Raw genomic sequence first — 19,618 nt, forward strand, 5'->3', positions numbered from 1 at the left:
TGGAACAGGCTCCCGAGGGAGATTGTTGAGGCAGGAAGTGTTGATTCTTTCAAACGCAGATTAGATTGTTTTCTTTTAGGAAATAACATAATGGGATATAGTACATATCGGGACATATGTGCATGCGACCACCAGGAAGGTGGAAGGCGAACTAGATGGACCTTGGTCTTTTTTCGTCTAGCATTTCTTATATTCTTAGGTAGGGCAGAAGACTTTTACAATCTTACACTATTGTTGTGGCGAACAGTCTTCCATATATATAATGGGTCATTTACTTCAAGGCTGTTTGTGGGCCACTGCTATGCACAAATTAGCTGTGTTTGCCCACACAGTGTACACAATCACTAAGCTTCACAGTAAAAATCCTGTAAAATGTTTTGTGATGAGCTACTATATCAAATGCAAGAATTATTTTTATGATGGGTAGCATCACCTCCAAATCTTGATAAAATAACTGTTGGAATTCATATTCTATTTTTAATCAATTAACAGGAAGCGTACCATCTTGATTCAACAACAGGACAATCCCCTCATTCTATGTCCTTAGCAGCACTGAAATAAATAGCAGTTGACACCATGTGCCCTGTTGCTATTCACAGCAACACTCGTATTTTCACAAAGCACTATTGTGTAGATTTAGCAACTGTTGGAGTTTGATGGGTCAGTTTTGGGAATTGGGATGTCAGCTTCCCTGACATGAGTGACTCTTTACTTCTTCATGTTACTTTGCTCGTATCCTATGTTACAAGATTATCTAGCTGGTATGATCCATTCTTCAAATTAAGAGGCCCTTCCCCTGGACTGGGCTTCGTCCCATCCATCTTAGCAATCGTTTAGAGAAGTTACATACGATGGGAATAAAAATTGTAAAAGACTCAGTTGCACTCTCACCTCAAAAGAATCAAACGATTGTAGGATTCAAACACCACATTGAGACTTTGAACTTATAGTTTAGGCTGACAATCTAAACAGTGTCGGGGGTATGCTGCATTGTTGGAGATGCCACCCTTCAGGTGAGATGTGAAACCACAGTCGTGTCTGCTTATTCAGATGGACCTTAAAGGAACTATGGTAGTATTCAAAACGAAAAGGGAGTTCCTCTTCATGCCTTGACAAACAATCCTCCAGATAAAATGAGACTGTTTATGGAACATTGTTGTGTGCAAATTGGCTGTCGGGTTTGCCTACAAATATATGGTCACTACACCACAGTAAATCCTGTGAAGTGCTTGGAGATGTTTCAATGACTTGATAAGGCAATATATCAAATGCAAGTTTTTTGTGTATTACAAGAGACTAGGGACCACGAGAGAGCCCAGGCATGTATAAATACACATGGGCCCATCTCAATATCGGACTGTCAAAATGTTAATCATCTAAAACGGAACCCATTCCTTTTTGTGTTGGGTGTGTGGGTGAGACTCTGAAGACCTTTTGCTTTAGACCCTCAATAATGTTCTTCTATTTGCAGATGGCATCATTAGCTGTAACTAACTGGTCCAAGCCTATACCATTGGTTCCTTGTCTGTCCTGGTCCACAGCCTCAGGAGTTTTCACTACAGTGAGTAACCATTGTTGCTTTTTAACGTTCTAGTATGTCATGACATAAGGTTTATACTCGATGAAGAGACAAGGTGCAAGATTTTATAAACTTTTCCAAAATCTGCTCTCTGCTCAGAAAGATTGATTATTTTTCATTTTTCATTTTTCATTTTTGTTTATCACACAGTGTGTCCTTGAGAATGAGAATGGAGGTTATTTCGTATGTGGGATGGATCGCTGATCGCTGTAATCTCTAGTGAAATTGTAAATCGTTGAATCATTAATTAACCATATCTTAACCTTAACATCGAGTTAATTTTGTTTAATTATCTACATTTTCTCTCTTCCCACCTATCTCTTTCCCCTCCTGAAGGTGCATGATGCCTGTTCTTTCTCCCAGAATTTAGTCCACAAGTTCAATGTGAATTAGGAGATGCAGAAAGATATTGCTTTCCTGGCTGCGATCATCCAGCTCATTGACCTATGATCTATATAGCTTAGGACGATCTTGGCCAGTGCCTTTAGCGCTAGGCTGAAAAAGTCTAAACTATGGGACATATTTTGGAGAATATGACTGTCCAGTTAATAGCACTTAGATTAAAGTGTGATTTTTGTGGTCAGTAGCTTTCCTCCACTGAGTCACAGTTCATCCTCTTTGTCTTACAGATTTTTTAAATATTGGTCCACTTGCAGAAAGATGTTCTCCTTTTCATAGTTTCAACTGGAGGATATCAAACAAATATAATCATTCAAGGAGTGCACTTGAAAACAAGGAATCAGAAAGAGAGAGAGAGGAGATAGACCTGAGGGAGTCCCAAAATTGAGACTCCAGACCTTGAAGTCTAAGCTTTGAGAAAGACTCCCTGAGTGAGGCGTAACATTACAAGAGTCTCTTTGAGGCTGAGCAAGACTCCTTGAGCCCGAACAAGTCCCAGATTTGCTTCAGCAAGTCTCAGTATTGAGGGAGATTCCCTGAGCTTTGCACTTTCCATCACTATCCCTAGGCCAGATAGCTTCTTGATGGCATCTGCTCAGAAATTCATTACTGGGAGACAGGTCGATCCACTCCAATCCTTCAAAATAATAATAGTAATGTAGTCATTCAATCCACGACTGTTTGTGGGACGCTGCTGTGCGCAATTGGCTGCTGTGTTTCGCCCACAAAATTTCGCCCACAGTCACTCCACTTTACAGTGTATTCTGTGAAGTGCTTTGAGACATCTCAAGGATGATTATTATCAGTGTTGTTAGCTAAAACGGCCATTGGGAGCGCTGTCTGGCATGCTTCCCCGCTGAGGGGGGAGGGGGAGAGAGAGAGGAAGTGAACGAGAGGGAATCAGGGGAGACAGAGAAAGGAGAGATCAAAAAATCTCTCTTCTCTTTCCTGTCTGTTAAAATCTCCCAGTTTTATACAACAACAACAACAAGATTACAGTTGTATAGCTCCTTTCATGTCGGGAGGACGTCCCAAGGCACTGGACAGAATACAGCATTCCAGACCTGAGCTGGGGTCAGGGAGGGGAGGGGAAGGGGGGTGACCGATGGCATGGTTAAAGAGGAGGGTCTTGAGGAGGGACTTGAAGGAGGCTAAGGAGGGGTCGAGGCGGAGTGACTGGGGGATGGAATTCCAGAGGTTTGGGGCAGAGCGGCTGAAGGCTCTCCCCCCAATGGGGGGGGCGGGTGGGTCGGGGGACGTGGAGGAGGCCGGAGCTGGCTGAGCGGAGGGAATGGGCAGGTTGGTAGGGGGTTAGGAGGTCGCATAGGTAGGGTGGGGCGAGGCCATGGAGAGCTTTGTAGGTGAGGACTAGGATCTTGAACTGGATCCTCTGAAGGATAGGGAGCCAATGGAGTTGGGAGAGAATGGGGGAAATGGGGTCACAGAGTTTGGTGCGGGAGAGGACACGGGCTGCAGAGTTCTGGATTATCTGCAGCCTGTGGAGGGAGGAGTTGGGAAGGCCGACAAGTAGGGAGTTTGCATAGTCGAGCCTGGAGGTGATGAAGGCATGAACAAGAGTTTCAGTGGCCTGAGGGGTGAGGTAGTGGCCGTTGTGTGTTATTTTTATTAAAAAAATTATATGAAAGAAAGTGCTCTGGGATGCTACCCCCATGTGAAGGACACTATACAAATGCAAGTTGTTGTCGTTGATTGTTTTCTGTGTAAGTACCACGCCTTCACCCAGGAACTCTCTAAGTATTCTGAGGGTCATTTGCTGCTGTTTAGGAAATTTAACAATAATAATGATAATAACTGAATTTTTTTATTGCAGTGGGTTTCCAACTCATACATGCCGGTCTAATCAATAATCTTGCTCATGAATTTGACTCCTTTATCGCTTGAAAGATTGAAAATTCAGCAGAATACGTACTAAAATGTAATCTTGTTTTCATTTAGTGCCATTTAACTATTTTCCCTTTGCCCCTGCAAATTGTTTGTTTACTTATTTGTATATATAGTTCCCTCTTGAATGCTAATATCGACCACCATAACCAACAGCATTCCACATCCTATTACCTGTGTAAAAAAGTATTCTTCTTAATGTCTCCCTCTGCTAACTTTCTTAAATTGAATTGACACTCATAATTTCTCCCTATCTACTCTATCAAAACTCCTCAACATTTTAAAGACCTCTTTTAGATTGATCCTCAACCTTCTCTGTTCCAATAAAATTGGGCCCCGTTATTCTAGTCACTATTCATAGGTCATATAGAGGTACAGAAGATAATCCTTGGATAGATTTCCTCTTCTCAATGAAGAACCTGTCTTGCAAGGGATCGTATTGTTTCTATGAGTCTGTTGCCTAGACAGTATCTGCAGTTTTCAACTATGTGAGGTTAGAAAGGAGGGGGATGTGCTATCAAAGGTAATTCATTGTTGTTGTTATTGACTACCAGTTGGGAGTCCTGCTTGACTTGGGGTAGGGGTTTAGGAACAAAATGAGGCAAATTGTGCTGCCCTGGCTGAAAATAGTTAACTGAGCCCAGACTGCGACCTTGTACTCTACGGGTTGGAATTCTATTTTTACCTTGAGCAAGTCAAATAGCTCAGAGTTGCAAAGTACTTCCTCATTAATACAGCGGAACTACTGAAATAAGTATTTTGATTGAATCTTGTTTTAAAAAAACATATTTTAATTTAGTGTTTCTGTGGTAGGAACCAAAGGTTTTCAGAAGGGGTTGCCAGCTGCTGAATTTAAAAACTAAAACTTACATGTTTCAATTAATTTTCCTTAAAGAACAGAATGTCTTGATTCACTTCTTGAATCCACTTTTTAAAAAACTTGGCATGGTGGTTTTGCAGGTGTTTGGAGCAGCAGTACATAGGGCCACAGCGCGGTGTGATTTAACAATATCTGTGCTACGGTGCATGGTGCAGAGAGATGGAAGTTTGAAAGTTCCATTTATACTCATGCACTTTATAGCATGCAGTTCAAGAAAGTGTGGGAATAGGCAGCAGTGTGCAGATGCCATTGATAAATAAACAGCACATTTACAAAGATAGTGCATATTATAGCCCCCAAAATGTTTGTTTTCTTAAACCCCTCAGGTTGTTTGAAGGCGATGGGGTGGAAAAAGTGAGCGATTCAATGGGGACATTGTATTCTTTAGGGTTGCTGACTGGCATTTTGGGGCATGGGATAAATTGAAAGGTTTGGGTTAGTCTAGTTTACAATCTTGGAAAGAATATTTTGAATGTGCTCTAAAATATTTTAGCCTTTTTATAATACCTGCAATCACTCCTTCCCCCTTCCCACTGAGTATATGATTGAGAACCATTGATACTACTGACATGGATGGATGACTGGATAACTGCGGCCGTAAATACTTAAACTACACTGTTTGCTAAAAATGTTACTTAGACTTAGCTTGTATACAAAAACCTACATTTAATAACACGGCTTATGTTGAAATGTCTCAAAGTATTGATTTGCTTTGAAGTGTAGTGACTGTCATCTGGGCAAAAGTTAAGATGTGCCAACAACTATCCCACAATCAGTAACGAGGTGAGTAGCCCATCACTGTGTTTCGGTCAACATTGGATGAAAGGGGAATATAGGCCAAAATACCTTGAAAACCCAGCTTTCTTCTTGAAAATGGTGTTGTGCATTGTTGCCATCCACCCGAATGGAGAGAAAATCTTAGTTTAGATGGAACGTTAGTTTAAAGGCTCATCTAAAGGTTAGCACTTTAAACATTCAGCTCTCCCCAAAACTGCACTGGAATGTCAGACTTGATTATGAACTACAAGATCTTATGTGGAATCTGGTTTAGTTTTATGGCAGTGAAATATATTGCAGTTCATCAACCTTATCAAAAGTTCATCAAAAGAATAAGGCCTCATTGTGTGAAGTAATAACAATAATAACCATTATAATTGAACAACTTATTTAATTTAGTAATTAAAACAATCTATTGAGCCTTAGTTTTAATCTGCTGGATCAGTACTGGCAGTACTGGCCTCCAACAATGTTTCTCAATCTTTTTGATACACGAGAGCAACTCAGTTTCTTATTAAACATGGCAGACCATTTTCTGTCTGATCACTGAACAAAAATGGTCACTGCTATAGACCAACCATGAGGTTATCGCAGATCAGTTGATGAGAAACACCCAGTTTATGTAACAGTCAAATTGGTAAACCATTAAACAGTTTTTTAAACAAAATTACATTTGAGTCTGATTGAGTATCTGGATAATTGGGACAACAGAAATAATTTGTGTTATTTAAACATCAATTTTCATACCAGGGATTTCTAATTAAAAGTGTACTATTGCACAGTAAATATGTTAATTGCCTTCAGAAATACTGTCACAAATCTTGTACCCAAAAGTGTAATTTCCTTCACACATTCCCTGGTTTCCACATTGAGGGAAGAAGAAAATCAAAAGGCTTTATAGACAAGTGATAGTCTTGCACATCTCTGAGAATTGCATTGGTAGAAACATGGGAGTATGTTATTTGCCAATTGGGGAAAGGGAATCATCCCATTCAGCTCTGTTAAACCTGTAAGCCAAAGCCCAAAGGGATAGGGTGGTCCTAGCTGGTCAAGCAGCAGGAATGCTTTCCAGACAGCGATATCAATGACAAGCTATACAGTTTTAGCTGGTTAGACTCTTTCAGGCCTTGGGATGTCCTTCCGACCTGAAAGTCGCTTTACAAACGTAATTTTGTTGTTGTTGTTGTAGCAGTACTCCCAACGCATACTATGGGGTCCCCAAGCCTTGGCTCTTGCTAACCTGTGCCTAATACTTTCAGGAATTAGGTAAACTGGATGCGTCCCTCCAAGGAAAGAGTGCGCATTTCAACAATTTATCTCTATAATTTCCATGTGTAGATGGGATGCCTAGAATTCTCAGCTTAGTTTGGATCTTCTTAAGCATGGTGACGGGTTTCCGCATATGTCAGATGCTTGGCTGACTAAAAAAAAGAAACAAATGTTTTTGCCAGCTCTTTTGGTGAAGGACAGATACAGGTTGAGTGAAAACAAATGGACAAAATACAACACAGCAATTTATATTTTCTTTTTAAATATTTTGATTTTAATCCTTATATTAAAGGCTCATGTGGAGAATAAACCAGTTGGACCAAATGGCCTGTTTCCGTGCTGTATATTCTAATGTATATATTTTCTCCTACTTGAGGAATGAGTGCCTTCTTTGTCAAGTAAATATCACCATGGTGTTGAAGCATGTGAAAGCTCTCTCCTTATTATGGTCTGAAACTGGTGGAAAATTCTGAGGTGTGCTTTGGATGTACTGATGAAATGCAGCTGCAGCCCTCTAAAATATTAACTGAGCGTTCATGTTGCGAGTATATCATGTACATGTGTGTTTTATTGTTGTTTTGCAGGGTGTTTTAAGCAGAGCTGTGAACTGGAGGGAACTGGAAAAACAGTATGCCACAGAAGCGGTTTATGAAGAAGAAATCGTCAGAATGCTGGAATATTGTGGGGTAAGTCTGGTTTAGTTTACAAAGCGCATGGCATGTCACTGCTAGAGTAAACATTGCCTTTGTACCGTAACCCAATTCCAAATTGTTCATAATTTGACTTGAGATTTTCTGTGAATGGAATATGAGTTGAGTACTTAGATCTTAGTGTGTGATGCTCTCTGTAACTTCTAGACATTTGAGATTGAATCCAGTGCAGAAATATATCTGTTCTGACCTGAAGACCACTGCATCTTTAGTTCTCACAGGCTGTTTCCCAGAGTCCAGTCCACGTGTCTTCTGGACCAGCTCTAGTTAATGTTATGTAACCACTTTATTTGTTTAGTGTATGAGGTGTTTTTAAAAGTAAATATGCATTTGCAGCCTCATGGCAGAGTTTTAGTTTAATGATGAATCTAAAGTGTGATAGCGAACAAGTGTGTTTTATCATTATCCTTCCCCACTCTCTATCTTTAATTGCTATAATTTTTAAAAACGCCACTGAAATTAAGTTACATAACACAAGAAGTGACATATTAACCAAGTATTTCTCCTACTGCTACAGTTAGCACTTTCATAAAAGACATGTAGGTCAGCTGCGGGAACACTGATCCCACCGCCAATACATACGCAAAACGTGCACTTTCACTGTATCATTTGTTACATGGATTTACTCTTTTACCTATTAGGAGTAGTTTAGGAGCACTTTGTCATGAAACAAAGCTGGAAACGTACTGCTTTGCTGGTGTTCTATTTTGCAGGATAGTGGAGGCACTTTCAGGAGTTTCTTCCTGTACTAATTTGATCAATACACATGTGAAACCATTTCTGAAACTTTGGAATTCTCTCCCTCAATCTCTCCGCCTTGCCCCCTCCTTCCCATTTTTCAGATCACGCCTGAAGACCTTCCTCTTCAACCGTGCTTATGGTCACCTTGTCCCTTCCCCCCGGCTCAGTTTCAGGCTGTGCCACTGCTAAGCATTCCGAGACGCTGCCCGCTGTGACGGGTACTATATAAATGCAAGTTGTTGTTGTTTTATTCAGGTGCAACTTTAAACCATTTAATTTGTCAGAAAATTTATTCCTACTTCTATAGCTTTCTCCTTTTCTGATTGTGTGATATAGATTACTCAGATATTTTGTCTATCCCTGAATACAAAAAATGACCAGTTAGTCAAGGAGTCCTTCCTGTGGAGATTGGCCTCAATGTTGCTTGTTGTTTCAGGAAAAGAGAATGGGCGGGGCGAATTCTGTCCATCTCCAAAGAGAGTTTTTATAGGCTAATAATAATACATATAATGGTGTCCCTCCAGGGAGAGAGTGCACATTTAATTCCAATAACCATCTCTGGAATATTCCATGTGTAAGTGGGATGTTTGGTTTGGATACTCTTAAGCATGGTGATGGTTTTCCATGTCTCAATCACCTGGACAACCAAAACAAATCTTTTCCCATTCTCCCCAGTGATTGAGTGTATAGTGCGCCCTCTAAAAAACACTGGTTGGAAAAATAAGACCATTCTTAGGTGGTTTGTGGCTCTCTTGCATGTTCGGCCTAAATCCTGTGTAATTGACTGTCAACACATCTTGTATTTTAATGTTTAGACTGATTCCTTTAACATGGGGCAAGAATTTGTGAAGAATTCCCCATCCAGTTTGGACAACCTGCAACACATTGACCTTGATGCTGACATACAGGATTTAAATGTCAAAAGGCCAGGCATAAGGACTGGAGCAGTTACTCAGCTTCACAGGGAGAAGGCCACCATTGGTGCCTCTGCAGCAGAAGTACTGTTTCAAGATGCTTCAAAGACCAACTGCTCCAGTTACGGAATTAATTCAGTGATCACCAACAAGTATTTACTCTACGAGAACAATGAGCTACTAAAGAGGGGGAAGAGGAGGACCTCTCTAGAACGAGAATCTATGCTTTTCATGAAAGGGGTCATGGATGAATGTACCCATGTGGGAAATTTCTCAGGTACCTCAAGATCTTTCTATGAAATTCAAATTTGACTTGGAATTAACGTTGAAGGAGATGCAGCATGGGAATTGTTTCTGAACTGTTGTGTCCAATATTTTAAAATTCTGAATTCATATGCTTTTCTCTTGATTGGCCTGGATGGATGAAAACACCTGCTGTGCTAATTTACATAGATTTACATATAATTTAAAGTATGGAAACAGGCCACTCAGCCCAACGTGTCCATGCTGGTGTTCATACTTCAAAAGAGTCTCCACTCACCCACTCCTTACTTCCTCCTATACCCTTCTGTTCCCTTCTCCCTTTTCCTCATGAATATACATACATGCGTACCAAAAAAAATAGGCCTTGCAAACCAGGATGGTCTGAGCTGAGGTTTAGTCCCTCCTGTGTGCTGGATTAGAAATCTCAATGAGGTTGGGTAATTTGCATAAATTCCCATCACTGGGGAAGGGGCGAAATGGGGGATTGGCTTTGATATCAGTTGTGACCGAAATTGACTGTAATGGTCATTGTGGTGAAATAATCTGTCAATACGTTTGGACTCATTAGTAAGAATTTTCAGGATAATTGAAGTTGAAATACAGATCAGGCATGATCTAATAGAATGGTGGTACAGGCTTGAGGGGCTGAATGGCCTACTCCTGTTCCTATGTCCTCCCGACGTGAAAGGCGCTCAATAAATGGAATCTTGTTGTTGTTGTTGTTGTATATTCTTATGTTCCAATGTTCCTATGTCAGTTGGATTCAATAGCCTAGTATGAGTAGAGGCAGAATATTTGAGAGTTGAGTTTGGAAACATTGGGAAATGTGTAACCAAACTCACCAAGATTCTGAATAATGTTTGTTGGTACTGTAAGTGCTCATTGTATTGTACTAGCACATAAATTATCTTTTCTTGGTACAACAGTAAGTTTGATGTGTAGCCAGAGTCAAGTGCTGAACAGAGACCAACTGTTTTCCTCGGTTAGGTGTGTGGGTGCAGAGAAGAAAAAGAAATCACAGGTGAATTGTCTCAGCATGTTCATGTGAAGCACCTAGCTTGAAATGTATATAGCCAGAGATCTGGGAGTAAGTAGGTGCTGTCTATCTTCTTAGTCACAAAATGGTGCATGGAATGAAGGAGAGAGAAGGACACCACTTAAGTCAGGCAATCAAAAATCCTAAATCTATATGGACCACAATCTTTCACAGTAATCAAATATTGTTTATCACTCTATAAATGTTTACTGATTCTCACAGTTAATCCTTCAGCATTAACCTCTGCACAATACACTGGCTGATGTTTGCCAGTGTATTGGCAAGCATTGGTATGGTAGATAAAAAAAATCTCTAGGAGCGATTGTAAGGTTGCAATCTCACAATGTATTATGAGATGGGATCAGCTTCCTCAGGACAGATCCGGAGTGAAGCTTGTACCTTTCTGGTCACTGTGACTTTCACAATTGTTAGTGGCTTTACTAATCGAAGCATCAGGAGGTGAATAGCTCTTTTAGTTTGTTTTCTTTGGCTGCGAACCATTGCTAAGAGAGTGGGCAAGTCTGTTTGATGATAACCACTCTGAAATCGCTCGCTGAAAAAATGTGCCAGACAGCACAAGATATGACTCTTCTTTAGTTCTTTTCTTGCCTCTCTTTGGAAAGCTCCCAAATCAGGCGTCGTAACACTTTCTTTTGAAATATCCTCTAAACTGAGGCGGAACAATCATCAGGCCTTTTTACACCATTCTAAACAATGCTATCAAAAGCAAAACAGGAAACATACTTCAAATACTGCTTTTGTCTTCAAGACAGGAAATCTGACAAAGTATATCTTTGAAGCTTTGGGACATTTTGGCAATGTGATAATAATAATTTTAATCCTTGCATTTGATGTCATCATGACCTCTCAAAGGATATACTGTAAAATAGATGCATTTTGTCGGTGAAACACAGCAGCCATTGGCATGAAATCTGAAGGCTGGGCCACCAAATATGGTGTGGAGTGAGTGGAAACTCTGAGTTAGCCAAGCAGAGGAAATGAGCAGAGGAGAGGGGTAGGAGATCAGTGAGATGGAGGTGGTGGGTGTGGTGTTAGGGCATGAAAGAAAACATGAGGAGACAACTACAGGACTCCACACTAAACTACAGGACTCCACACTAAACCGCAGGACTCAACACTAAACTACAGGACTCCACACTAAACTACAGGACTCTGCACTAAACCACAGGACTCTGCACTAAACTACAGTACTCCAAACTAAACTACAGTACTCCGAACTAAACTACAGGACACCCAATGTCTTTTGAGGAGATCAGTGTCTTTGACCCCCCCACAACAACAACAACAACAACAACAAGATTACATTTATAAAGCGCCTTTCACGTCAGGAGGACGTCCCAAGGCGCTGCACAGTTGGGTCATGACCCGAGCAGGGGGGAAATGGTCAGGGTGAGGGGAGGGAAGGGAGGGAGCAAGGAGGGGGGAAATGGTCAGGGTGAGGGGAGTGAAGGGAGGGAGCGAGGAGGGGGAAGAGAGTCGAGAGGGGAGCTGAAGGCACGGTCAAAGAGAAAGGTTTTGAGACCGGCCTTGAAGGAGGAAAGGGAGGAGGCGGCGAAGGCACTGGGGGATAGAGTTCCAGAGCCTCGGGGCTGAGAGGCTGAAGGCCCGACCACCGATGGTAGGGCGGTTGGGGCGGGGGACGTGGAGCAGACCGGAGCCAGAGGAACGGAGGGTACGGGCAGGTAGGTAGGGGGATAGTAGGTTGGAGAGGTAGGAGGGAGCAAGGCCGTGAATGGCCTTGTAGGTGAGGATGAGGATCTTGAAATCAATCCTCTGGGGGATGGGGAGCCAGTGGAGGCGAGCGAGGGTGGGAGTGATGTATACCACATGTACTGATATTGATTGATGAACAAAATCAGGGTTTGCTTGTGAAGGGAAGGGGGAATTATATGTGGGAAATGATTTAGGGAGAGGAAATTGCGACATTTGTGTCAGATGAGGAAGTGGGGAGAGGGAGGATAGAAGAAATCCCACAGTCTGGCCTGATTTGTCCTGTAGTTCAGTGGTTATAGCACTCACCTTGTAGAGACCTGGGTTCGATCCTGGCAGAGTGAAATGTTGGGCAAGTTTCCTTACTCCGTGCCTCTGTTTACCTAGTAGTAAGTAGGGACCTGGTTGTCAGTTGATTGGCGGATCGCTTTTCCGGGGATGATAAAAACCTTCACAAAAATAATAATAATAAATTGGTCACTCAATCCACGACTGTTTGTGGGACACATTGGCTGCTGCGTTTTGCCCACAAAATATACAGTCAATTCACTCTACAGTATATTCTGTGAAGGCTTTGTGATGTATCAAAAACGTGATAAGGGCTATATCAAATGCAAGGATTATTATTAGTATCCCCTATTTTTTCTATTTTTTTTGAACCGTGAATTGAAGATGATCACTCTAATTTTACATTCACAATCAGCCTACATAGATGACCAGTTCTCCCAGCTGTCATCATAGCCTGGTGGAGTGTGTGCCATTTAATGTTTGATCTGAATTTAGTTTGGCTTTACCATTCTAAATCATAGCACAGTTTTTTTTCTTAATCAGAAAACTAGTGTATTCACTTTACTGGTTGCCGATTTACTGCTTGGTACAAGGTGTTGACAAGTGTTTTGTTATCAGCCTTTTGATGTCTGATTGTAGATAGTACTTGGAGGAAATTATGTATAGGATTGTTGGCCACCAGTTCTCACCCCCAAAAAAGATGGGAAAAAGATTTTTTTAAAAAGAAATATGGAAAGCAAATCTCATTTCCTGATTATGTTAGCAAGACATTTTAGGCTGTTTGTTTGGTGCTTGGAATAACGTGTCACTCAGGTCAGGTTTGCAGTATTGCATCATTTGTGCTGAAATCCATGGGTAAAGTACTATTGAGGACAGCTGCTTTCTGTAAAAATGTCCCCATTGATGTTTCTCTTGGTAACGTATGTTACAGCATATAAATGAACCCTTCTGGTTACTTTTTGGGGGGAGGTGGTAAATTCATATTTACAACGTAAATTTCAATATTAGGATTGGAAACATAAAACCATAAAAAATAAAATTGTACAAATTTTACACAGAATGTGTCTTGTCTAGCGAAAAACAGGCTTAACCTATCCAATCTATCCTGATGGCAGTAATCGGCCAGCCCTGGTATCATCTCCATAAACCTATCCTGTACTCTTTTCTATCGCTGCTATACCTTCCCTGTAATGTGGAGACCAGAATTGGACATAATACTCAAATGTAGTCTAAACAAGGTTTTATATCAATTCAACATCACTTCCTCACTTTTATATTCCTCTGGATTTAAAGCCCAAGACCCTATTGGCCTTATAGCCTTATGTAGCTACATTTAGAGATTTGTGGATCTAACTCCTCTCAGGTTTCTACCATCTACATTTCTTTATTTTTCCTGCTGAAGTTAATTATTTTGCATTATCCTACATTAAACTTAATTTGCCATCTGTCTGCCCATTCTGCTATAGTCGGTTTATGTCTTCCTGCATTCTCCTGTAATCTCCTTCATTGTAGCTCGACCCCCAGTTTGGTTTCATCTGCAAGTTTTGACACCACACCTCCTATAACTGAATCCAAATCATTTATGTATATGCTGAACAGTAGAGGACCTAACATTGATTATCCATTTGATATTGATCTCTATAATTTTCAATAATTTTGAAATAAAACAGTTATTGTTCTTCTTGAACACTCACACCGCTGCTTGAATTAGAGTTTGCTATGTGGAAGCCTAGTTTTTTAATCAGACACTGGAGCATTTTACGTTCTGCATTGTATTTGGGGAGCCTGGAACTAAATCCCACCTCTTTGCTGTGGTGTCGCTTGTATCATAATCTATTGTACTTATTTAAATATCACATGTATGTACATACAAAGCCAACTCCAGCAGTAACTGCAACACAGAAATGGAAAGCCATCTACTCTGTTTGCACTGATAATTAAATCAGCATTTAGTCCTTTCTGTTCCACATTCTGGTAACTTTAAGCCTTCCTGGGAACTGGTTATTTCTGTGAACCATTTAAGTATAAATTGAACAAGATAGTGGTTCTCTTTTTATACCAAATGAATACAGAATACTCCAGAGCACTAAATGAAACTATCTTCATCCTGTTGAAGAATGTTGTTTTTAACTTGACAGGTTTGCCTTCAGAGGCCAGCCCTCTTTTGGAGGCAACTCATAATGTAAAACAGACAGTAGTGCAATAATATTTACACCCTTGTGCATGCGCAATACCACTAGTTTTTTTTCACTTCCCAAATTACAGTAGCAGAACCATGAAAAAGGACAAGAACAAAGTGGCCTGAAATTCAGGTGCAGCTCCTGCAATGAGGTGGTATCTGAGAAAAATGGCATTTTTGTTGCTAGTTTACTTCATAGGTTGTAGAGGCGATTTACATAACGGAGGGTTGTAATGCTACTTTTTGAGCTTCTAAAACCACAATGTAAAAACAATACATAAATGTTTCCAGTGGAATACTTGTGAAGCCATATTTACATTATACATAGTATACAATTAGTCCTTTCACTACTAAGAAAATTGTGTTGTCCAACTGCTGTTGAAATATATGATTTGATGTTTTCTTTCATTTTCTTTGACTTCAATTACAGTGCCAGTAGACCCAAGCCTAATTATAGTGGTGCAAGCTAAAGAAGACGCCTACATCCCCAGAGTAGGAGTCCGCAGCCTGAACGAAATCTGGCCTGGCTGCGAAATTCGATACTTGGAAGGGGGTCACATTAGTGCCTACCTTTTCAAACAAGGACTATTCAGGTAAAGCAATGAAAAATAGCTGAAATACTCTAGTGACTTTTTAAGAGAATGGCTGAGGGTTTGTTGAATTTTTCTCCCTATGATGCCCAATCCGGACTTAGAGGCAGAATGATGCCTTCTCTGGATTTGCTATGTCAGTGACATTCATTAACTGGCTGCTTAGTAGTATGCACAAGTAAATTTTCTTTTGTTTGGCATTTCTCTATGTGAAGAGCTGCATGATAATTGTTCAACCCTGTGTACTTAACAAATTGGTGTGGATTAGAACAGACCCACAAGGAAATAATAATCCTTTCATTTGATGCCTTATTACGGAATCAAGACATCTCAAAGCACCTCATGGGATATACTGTAAAGTATTACTGTGTGTATTTTGTGGGCAAATGCTGCAGTCAATTTGTGCATAACATTTGTCCCACAAACATCAATGGAGTGAGAGGCATTTGGTATGCAGCGCTGGCATGGAAATGGCCGTTTTAAACACAAACTATGGTATTGAGTTTAATCTCTACAGGTGAACAACTCCTGCCTAAGATAGCCAATATGTATGTGTTTGTATAATTGTCGCTTTCAATATTCCTGACAAGCATAGAGTTCACAGTAGCATAGAATTCTGGCTCATCTATTTACTGTGTCAGCTTCGCCCGTTCGAAAGAACTTTTGCCCCTGGCTCAGGTTGTGAGTTCAAGTCATATATCAGGACATTGAACTCATAGTCTACCTTTTGGCTACTGAGGGCTGGATGCCCTATTTGAGAAACGTCTGAGGACCCCGTAAGCTATATTTTTGTGTTTCCCATCTGGAAACATAACATGACATTCACGGGTTATGGAGAGAGCAGGTACACCAGATGAAATGGAGGGAGATGGGGAGCCTGGTGAAATTGGCCCACAGGCTGTATGCGGCCCGTGGGCCATCAGTTGGACCACCCTGGTCTAGGCTGACACTCCAGTGCAGCCTGAAAGAGTGCTGCATTGCTGTCCTTTGGATGAGATGAGAAACTAACATCCTATCTGGCGCTTCAGATTCATGAAACTATTCAAATCAAGTAGGGGGATTCTTTCAATATCTTGGCCAGCAATGTTTCAGACAAAAATTGATCCTTCATTTCATTAATATTTATCAGACATAATATTGTGCACAAATTGGCTGCTGCATTTACCTATCTGCATTTACCTACAGTCTATTCTGTAAAACACTTTGAGACGTCGAGAAGACGTAAAAAGCGCTATATCAAATGCAAGGATTATTATTATTACAAATGCACGGTCACTTCACCTAACAGCTAAGCTTTGAGACATTAACATTATAAGCGCTATATTAAATGTGTATATATATATATACGTGTGAATGTGTGAATTCCTGACTTTCAGATTGACAGAAGGTTGTCTTTGAGGGTTTCTATTTTGGTGTTGCGGTGGGGGTGAGGGGGTGGGGGGTTCTATTTTGGTGTTGGAGGGATGGGGGGAGATGAATTGCTAAATTCTCCTACAAACGACTAACTATTAAGTGAGCATAATTTACTGTCGGTAAACTGTTTCATGACTGTTCACATGTACTAATGAATGGGTTCCAGAATATCTCCTGGTTCCATTTTTACATTATTGCACAATGTTACCATTAAAAGAAGGAAACCTTCTTCTGCAATTATGATCTGTTTTGCTCACAAAATATATAGTCAATTCACTTTACATATAATCTGTGAAGCGCTTTGAGACGTCTTGAAGATGTGATAAGGCACTATATCGAATGCAAGGATTATTATTATATTTATTAAAGAAAAGATATGCAAATTAAAAATTATGAGAGATATACCAGTAGATTTAAGGTTACAGAAGAAAGAAAAGCCACTAGATATTCAAACTATATTCAAAAAGCGAGGAGGAATAATTGTTAGCTATACTGTACAAAACTGCGATTGTGTACAACATTTAAAATCAGTAATATAATAATAATCCTTGCATTTGATATAGCACTTTTAACGTTTTCTAGATGTCTCAAAGCGCTTCACAGAATATACTGTAAAGTGAATTAACTGTATAGTTGTGGGCGAAACACGGCAACCAATTGTGCACAGCAGTGTCCCACAGTCGTGGATTGAGTGACCAAATTATTTTTTTTTTTAAAGAATTATTATCCCCGGAAAAGTGATCGGGCAATCGACTAACATCCAGGTTCCTATTACTGCTAGGTAAACAGAGGCGAGTGGAGTAAGGAAAGTTGCCCAACATTTCGCCCTGCCGGGTAACGAACCCCGGCAGTAATTTGGTTTCTAAACTAGAAAATTTATATTATTTCTGTATTCTTTAATCAACATTCTACATTATGACTCAAAGTCGTAAGACAATTGTCTTGCTTATAAGACTTATGTAAGACTTATGTTTGAGGGTTCAAGGCAGTTTTAAGTTTCTACAGCAGTTTGATCCTATCTATTATCCCCATTTTGGAGATGCTGTGCACTTCATGTAGGGCTGGTTTCTGAGGCTGTCGTGTATGTCTATTACTTGATGATGCTGCATCAAAAGGGTACATTAGAACCCGGGCAGCTGAGGAGAAATTGAGAGAAGATGGGGTTTAGCTCCTGCAGTCAGAATGTGCAAGATATTTTGGAAACGGGCTCAAAATCATTTCACTTTGATTCCTATGTTATCAAAGGACACCCCTTAAATTTCAGTTGGTTGTGTTGAGTAATCTACTACAAATGCTATCTTGACAGTGGGATAATTTCCCTACTTTATCTTGCCTTCTTGCCAACCAGCTTACTCTCTCTTTTCTTTATCTTTTGGATCATTTTGTATAATAGGTCTGAAATGTCCTTGATACATTTTATTTGGTGTTGGTAGTATACCCACTCCAGTTTTCTTTTCAATTTGCCAACTAATTAAGCATTGTGTAATTTCTGTTTGCAGGCAAGCTATTTATGATGCATTTGACCGCTTTCTTCAGAAGTATACCATCTAATATTGAGCCATGGATGCCAAGCTGTTGCCAGTCTCACATCTTCAGGACGTTACAGGTTTCATTTACTGCACTGCAACGACTCCAAATTACTACTACAAGAAAATTAATTGTGCGGACAATCTTATATTCAAGGGGTGATTGTCAATCATTAAGTGTTGGTTTGGAGCCTCAGTATTATTGTAACACTGAAACATGCTTTGTGTACCATATCTCAAGACAAAATCTTCTTGCCCTGAGATTTCAGTATGTGTTGACACTGGCAATTGCTGTTATGTTTTCCATATCAAGGCTTATTTAATAATATTCACAACTATATTGACAGTTGCACATCGATCAAACATTCCTAATTACATTTAAACAAAGTTCATTACTTTTTCCCATCATCATGACGGACTTCATCCAAAACAACTAAGATGCGCGATTCGATTAAAATGATTTGTGTCCTGAGTGGAACCATTATCCGCCATTTCAAAATCCATCAGCTCATCACCATATTTAATTTGTCTTCTTCCTAACAAACTATACTATAAACCAGTTCACATTCCCATTAATTAGCATACTGTTTCTGATTCTTTCTGACTGATTTGATCTGGAATTAGTTTGTAGTTATTCTCTCTCCTGTCACTCATTACTCTCTCTCTACTCTCCATCATTACTTGTTCTTTTCTCATGTTTAATTTCTCTGCTCTGCATATATTTCCTTGCTCGGCATATCAGGGTGATGCAAAATGTGAATTTTATTGTACCTTTTTTACCAAATTTATTATAACATCTTGATTGTCCCATCTTGTAACATTTCTTCCCTTTCCCTTCTCTAACTTGTCTTTGTGACTAATGCAGAGTGAATTGTGTGCATGTGCCAATGCAGTCTTTCTTGCTCCAAAGTTTGGAATATGAAATGTTCCTGTGTCCCAGAATTGAGCTAAAAAACACCAATTAGAAACCAATAGGGTGGATTAATTAACCTAAATCAGATTTGTTAAGTGTGTGCCTTCATTTTGTTTTGTGAACTTGGGTACCAATGGTCAAGAAAAATGGATGGAAATCTAAATTTCTTTTACAACCGTAAATACTATTTGGAAAATTGAATATTTGTACTATTGTATTAAAAACCCCCACAATCCTCTACAAAAAGGAGAAATCTGGTACTACTTGATACTACATCATGCCAACAAAATTTATAAACCAAGGTCCCAATCCAGCAAGATAATAATTTGGTATTCTGCTCAGTTTTCTTGTTTCACGGAATTTAGAGTAAATCAATCCTTCTGACATGAAAGGTGCTTTTTTAAATGCAATTTGTTGTTTTTATTGTTGTTTTACATTTTGAACTACTAATTTTTGGATGCAGTGCATGCATGAATGCCTTGATTTTTTATTTTTAATGCAGTTTGA

At 39.9% G+C, this 19,618-nt stretch overlaps 1 protein-coding gene across 5 annotated transcripts in view; it reads left to right on the forward strand.

The window, feature by feature from the left end:
- The window catches only part of abhd18 (abhydrolase domain containing 18), a 55,577-nt gene extending 36,572 nt beyond the window's left edge, over window positions 1-19,005 (forward strand). For 4 of the 5 annotated variants that reach the window (XM_042337085.1, XM_042337089.1, XM_007911143.2 and 1 more), the window contains 5 exons: window positions 1,472-1,561; window positions 7,391-7,492; window positions 9,073-9,448; window positions 15,100-15,262; window positions 18,172-19,005. In XM_042337085.1, the coding sequence (XP_042193019.1) occupies window positions 1,472-1,561; window positions 7,391-7,492; window positions 9,073-9,448; window positions 15,100-15,262; window positions 18,172-18,223 (783 nt within the window). In that variant the 3' untranslated portion in view covers window positions 18,224-19,005. Of the gene's footprint in view, window positions 1-1,471; window positions 1,562-7,390; window positions 7,493-9,072; window positions 9,449-15,099; window positions 15,267-18,171 lie in introns of those variants that run through there. The other variant, XM_042337094.1, reaches the window with a different exon arrangement.
- The last annotated feature ends 613 nt before the right edge of the window (window positions 19,006-19,618 follow it).

The sequence above is a fragment of the Callorhinchus milii genome, unplaced genomic scaffold (assembly GCF_018977255.1).
Source record: "Callorhinchus milii isolate IMCB2004 unplaced genomic scaffold, IMCB_Cmil_1.0 Scaffold1, whole genome shotgun sequence".
NCBI classification, from domain to species: Eukaryota; Metazoa; Chordata; class Chondrichthyes; order Chimaeriformes; family Callorhinchidae; genus Callorhinchus; species Callorhinchus milii.